The sequence below is a fragment of the Halyomorpha halys genome, unplaced genomic scaffold, assembly GCF_000696795.3.
Source record: "Halyomorpha halys isolate HHAL.00 unplaced genomic scaffold, Hhal_1.1 Scaffold92.1, whole genome shotgun sequence".
NCBI classification, from domain to species: domain Eukaryota; kingdom Metazoa; phylum Arthropoda; class Insecta; order Hemiptera; family Pentatomidae; genus Halyomorpha; species Halyomorpha halys.
The window spans coordinates 149,763-154,952 of NW_027105695.1; the positions used below are offsets into that span (position 1 = coordinate 149,763).

Consider the following 5,190-nt stretch of genomic DNA (forward strand, 5'->3'; position numbering starts at 1 on the left):
AAGGAACTTACATTTATCAAATTTTCATGGCTGTTGAAATATTTTTAAAACTATAGTTCATAAATTTTATGGGGTTGAATTATATTAATAATAAAAATAAACTAAAGGTATCATATCATGAAAATCGAAGACTATTAAAACGCCATGGAAAACAATCACAGGTGTATTACGTATGAATAAAGCTCTAGAATAGTTCTAAAATATGACATAAAAACAAGTCAATATGGACATCCTAAATTATATTTACACAGTATAAAAGTAAATAGAAAAGTGCACATTTAATAAAACAAATAAACGAATAATAAATTAAATAAAAAATAAATAATTTGAAATGCAGCAGACTAATTGTTGTCAATAGAATAGCATATCTGTCGAAAATATAATCTTTTAAAAGTAAAACTCTAATTTTAAAAGAGAGACCGTTGATATTGCTCTAAGGGTGCTTAGCAACTCATTTACAAATTTACATGACATTATGCAAATCATCCGGCATAAGATGAAGTCAGTTCTCCTCGTTTCTTTAACAATATCCATCATTATTTTCTTTAATTATTATTCTCTCCCGTCTGCTTCCTAATACCTGTAATAAAAAAATATATACATGAATGTGTATTCATTAATATATTAGTGTTTTTTTTTATTCTAAAGGCGAAATTATTTCACTAATATTAAATAATAAGATAAATGTTTACTTTGGATCCCCCCAAAACGCAGGAAACCATTTTAACAGGAACAGACTATCCTTGATAACCCGACTATTGTGGAAACCTTTAGGATAGTTTACAATATTAACTGCCTTTGAAGAAGGAAAATTTCTATCTCTGCATGCTTACTTCTTTTCCCCTTTATTAAAGTTTAGGTTATAATACACAACATTTTTCAGAGTCTGTTCCAACCACATTAGCTTCTTCTTACTCATGAATATCGACAAACATTTAATACTTCTTTCATCTGTATGACTGGTATTTCTCATCTTTGTACTTTAATACTTGAATATTTTTGGACTATTTAACACTACTGTCAGACAATCTTCACTATTTAATATAAGAATAAATGAAGTAAAATTGTTAGACATTATATATTTATAAAAAAATGTTTAAATTCAAACTTATAGTAAGACTTAAGGACTCAAATTTCCAAGGATGAGGAGGTTATAAAAGATTTATCAAGATAGCTGTGGCTGCTATTCCACAGCTCTCTAAATCAAAATATCCTGCATATTAATCTGTCCAGCTTATATTATTTATTGCTGAATTTAATATGCCTCATTTAAATTATTTAGGTTAAAAATTTTAATTAGTCACTAAATATTTACATAATGTACGTTCATATTAACTGTATTATTTAAATTTTTGGAAATATAAATTGATTCAACCACACTAAAAATCAGAATAATAGGCAGATTTTGATTTAGAGAACAACTAGGACGATGTCGATAAACCTTTTATAGCCTCCTCTATCTTGGAGTCCCTAAGGTATACTATAGCTCAGTTCCAACAACCGCATCTCCATACAGTTCCGGACAGTAAGAAGACCCTGATACCTGACCGGACAGACCCTATACTTTGCAATGAAAATATCTGTGTTTGTGAAGAAGGCGTTTAAGCTGTAATGTTGAACATTTTATTAATTAAAATCAGTGAAATAATTTTGCCTTTAAAATTATCAAATTTACTTACATCTTATATGAATTTCATATATAATAATTTTTATTTTTCTGAGAAGAGTCCCTTAAATGATAATAATAAATAAATTTGAATTTCATTTAAAATAAATAATAATAAATAAAATAATATGAAATTAAAATACTACATCTTATAGTAATAAACTGAAAAAAATATATAGTAATAATGAAACAATTAAAAAAAAAAAGAGAAAAAAAGAAAAAGTATGTTAACTTCCAATTTTACAAATAAATGAGTGATAAGAACATCTATTTACAGTGCATTAAAGGATAAAATAATAATTCAAATGAATGTTTCAAAAAATATATAAAATAAAATATTAATCAATTTACAAATATTGGTTGAACACCATATTAATTTCACTTCTCTTGGGTCTGGATGGATATGAAGTGAAGGAATACGTGGGATTTGAAGCAGGAAGGGTTCTGGAACAACAAGTGAAAGTAGGGATAAAGTTCCGTAGGAAGGATGATCCAATAATGAAAAATTGGTCAAAAGCTGTTCGGTGGGCTGTTATATATAAATCTGAAGATCGACAATGAGTATTTAGAGAATTTGAATTGAAAGAGACTAGAGATGTATGATAGATGGCTGGATTAGATAACTTTGTAGAGGAAGGATGCAAGGAAATAACAACAACAGTAGGAGGGGTAAAGCCAAATCAACTTTTCATAAAATTGAGAGGTGGAGGGATGACAGGAAGATGAATTGTACAAGGTAATTTATTAAACATTTTAGTTTAGCCTCAAGTTCTCCAGAGAAACTCTCTATTCCGTACAACTGTAGTCAAAGTGGGGGAATATCAAGAACTTGTCTAGGAGTCTACAGGTTTCAAAAGGTAATAGTTGGGGAAGGTAGTTTAGGCGATTGAAGGTGGAAAGGGTACAACGGGAGATATAGAGACATGGCTCTTCCAGAAAAGGTTTTGTTCAGAAATGACTATGAGGTTTTTGATAGTTGGATTGAATTTTATAGAGTTATTATTTAGGAACAGGGTTGGGATATAAAGTAAATTCTTAAAGAGTTGATTAGAACCTATTACAACAACCTTAGTATTCTCTGCATTCAGCTTGTTTTCTATGGCATAGTGACTAATTTGATTCAAGACATCAAAAGTAAAATAATAATTATAGTTACATAATAGTAAAATTAAAATTATTATAAAAATTAACTATCTCATTGTTAGTAGTAATAATTAAATTGATAAATATAAATAAACTAGGAAAGAATTTGATAATTAACTAAGGAAAAATATTTACCCAGGTTGAAAACAAATTACTGAAAATAAGAGTATTTGAATATAAGAGCCATTGGAAAGCTCTAAACATTTTAGAAACAATACTATTTAACTATTATTTTGATTTATTATTAATATTTACCTTAACTTATCAATTATGTTTCCTGTACATATTTACTGTCAAGCAATTAACGCCTTTAAACAGTTGTGCCATAAGCTGAGCCGAAACCGACTCGTGTCGAATCTGAATCCAAAGTAATATCTTCTGGCGAGGCCAGGTCGACCCTGACGGTAGTCCCTCGCTTGCTCCAATCGGCCCACGGCTCCGCTGGGCCTACTTTAGATTCTGAGCTGCAGGAGCTCAGCGTTTCAGAGCTCCCTCCTCCACCTCCTCTATAGCGTGCAACACCACCGCTCACATCATCGCCACCCTCTTCGAGGCCCCTGGAAGTCAAATGTAAACACAGATTAAAAACAACTGACAAAACTATACATGTTTTGAAAGGATTGAGGTAAAAGAAAAACCATGAAATAATCATTCTAAAAGAAAGTCTTGTGTCCCAAATATCTGCAAGAGCATGGCTCAGATTAGACCTGTACACTTATTAAATAAATTAAAGGTTTTTTTTTTTTCACAGAATGATCATTTCTGAAATAACGATTATTTGTTAAAAGACTATTTTATGAAATAAACTATCTGTTCTTATTAATGATGAGTTAAAAGTTTTGACGGTGAATTTATATAATGAGGAGAAGATGGTTGGGGGTATGGTCAGCGAAGAACTAGAATTTCTGGAAGTGGAGGAAATACCTTCTTTTGAGAAAATAATATGTCCAAATGAAAAATACTTGAGTTTATTTATATAACAGAAAACATTAATTATATAGTGAATTTTAAAACAGACACAAGAAATTTGAACCAATACTATGCAGATATTTTAAACCAAATTAATTTATGAAAAATATGGATAAATTTTATGATACATTTAAATTAACTTGGTATGAATTTTGATATAATAAGGTATAACAATATAGTTTGAAATAAATCAATTATACCTGATCTGAGAGTATCGAAGGTAAAAATATTTTTTTGATAAGATAGTTGATAATAGTGTAAAATTAACCTGTAATTAAAAGTTTTAAAATTTAACAGAAAGTTACAAAATAGGTAATTAAAACAAGCTAATTAATAAATTAATGTGATTTCCTGTTGTTTTATAGATTAATTTGACTGAACTTAATAACCTGGGCAGAATATCCTATAAAACGTTTTAAAATTATTGGATGTGAGGTGTAAAATTATATTTAACATACACTAATTTATTAGTAATAAAATTGTTTGTAAAAAATGAATGTGTAATAAAAATGGTTATTTAAAAGATTGTCTTTGAGGATGACCCAATTGGCCAAAATGGATTTGTAATGAAATAATAAAATACTTCGAGACTTGGATACAAATTATTTTATTTATAATGAGGTGTATATAGTTGACCATAGATTATTGATTGGAGAAGATGGTTGGGGGGTGCGGTCAGCAAAGAAATAAACAAAAAATATTTATTTATGCCGATGTTTCGACCTGATTTTCAGGTCTTCGTCAGGGCTATAAAAACAAAAAGACAACAACCATCATTTAGAGAAAAAAAAAATTATATAAATAAAGATAATAAAAATAAATAAATACAAATATATAAAATAAAATAAATAATGGAATAAAAATTTGGAAATATACACAATAATGGAATGAAAATATAAATTAGTTGATTACTAACTATGGACAAGATAGTAGTAGATTGATTACATTATTATTTATATACATATAAATGTGAGCAACAAATAAATGATACAGTGGAAAGAATCTATAAATAATTAGTTAAAGAAATTAGGAAAGAACATTGTTATAAATTGCAGGAAAAGCCGCTAGAGTGCAGGTAGGCAAAAGACGTTATATAAACAGAAATCTAAAGGTAATAAAAAATAATAAAATGTATCAATATTTTTTTATGTTGGTCTTTTTTCTTCTTTTTCTTTGTTTTTACTCTCATATCGACTATTTTATCTCTACGATCTTTTGACCTTTAGATTTCTGTTTATATAACGTCTTTTGCCTACCTGCACTCTAGCGGCTTTTCCTGCAATTTATAACAATGTTCTTTCCAATTTCTTTAGCTAATTCTTTATAGATTCTTTCCACTGTATCATTTATTTGTTGCTCACATTTATATGTATATAAATAATAATGTAATCAATCTACTACTGTCTTGTCCA

General features: G+C 28.4%; 1 protein-coding gene across 1 annotated transcript in view; it reads right to left on the reverse strand.

Moving 5' to 3' along the window:
- Positions 1–222: 222 nt before the first annotated feature.
- LOC106677266 (uncharacterized) overlaps positions 223–5,190 on the reverse strand; it is a gene marked incomplete in the record, with an annotated part of 95,507 nt that continues 90,539 nt past the window's right edge. Inside the window, 2 exon segments of the mRNA XM_067052918.1 lie at positions 223–580; positions 3,065–3,366. Of these exon segments, the coding sequence (XP_066909019.1) occupies positions 3,120–3,366 (247 nt within the window).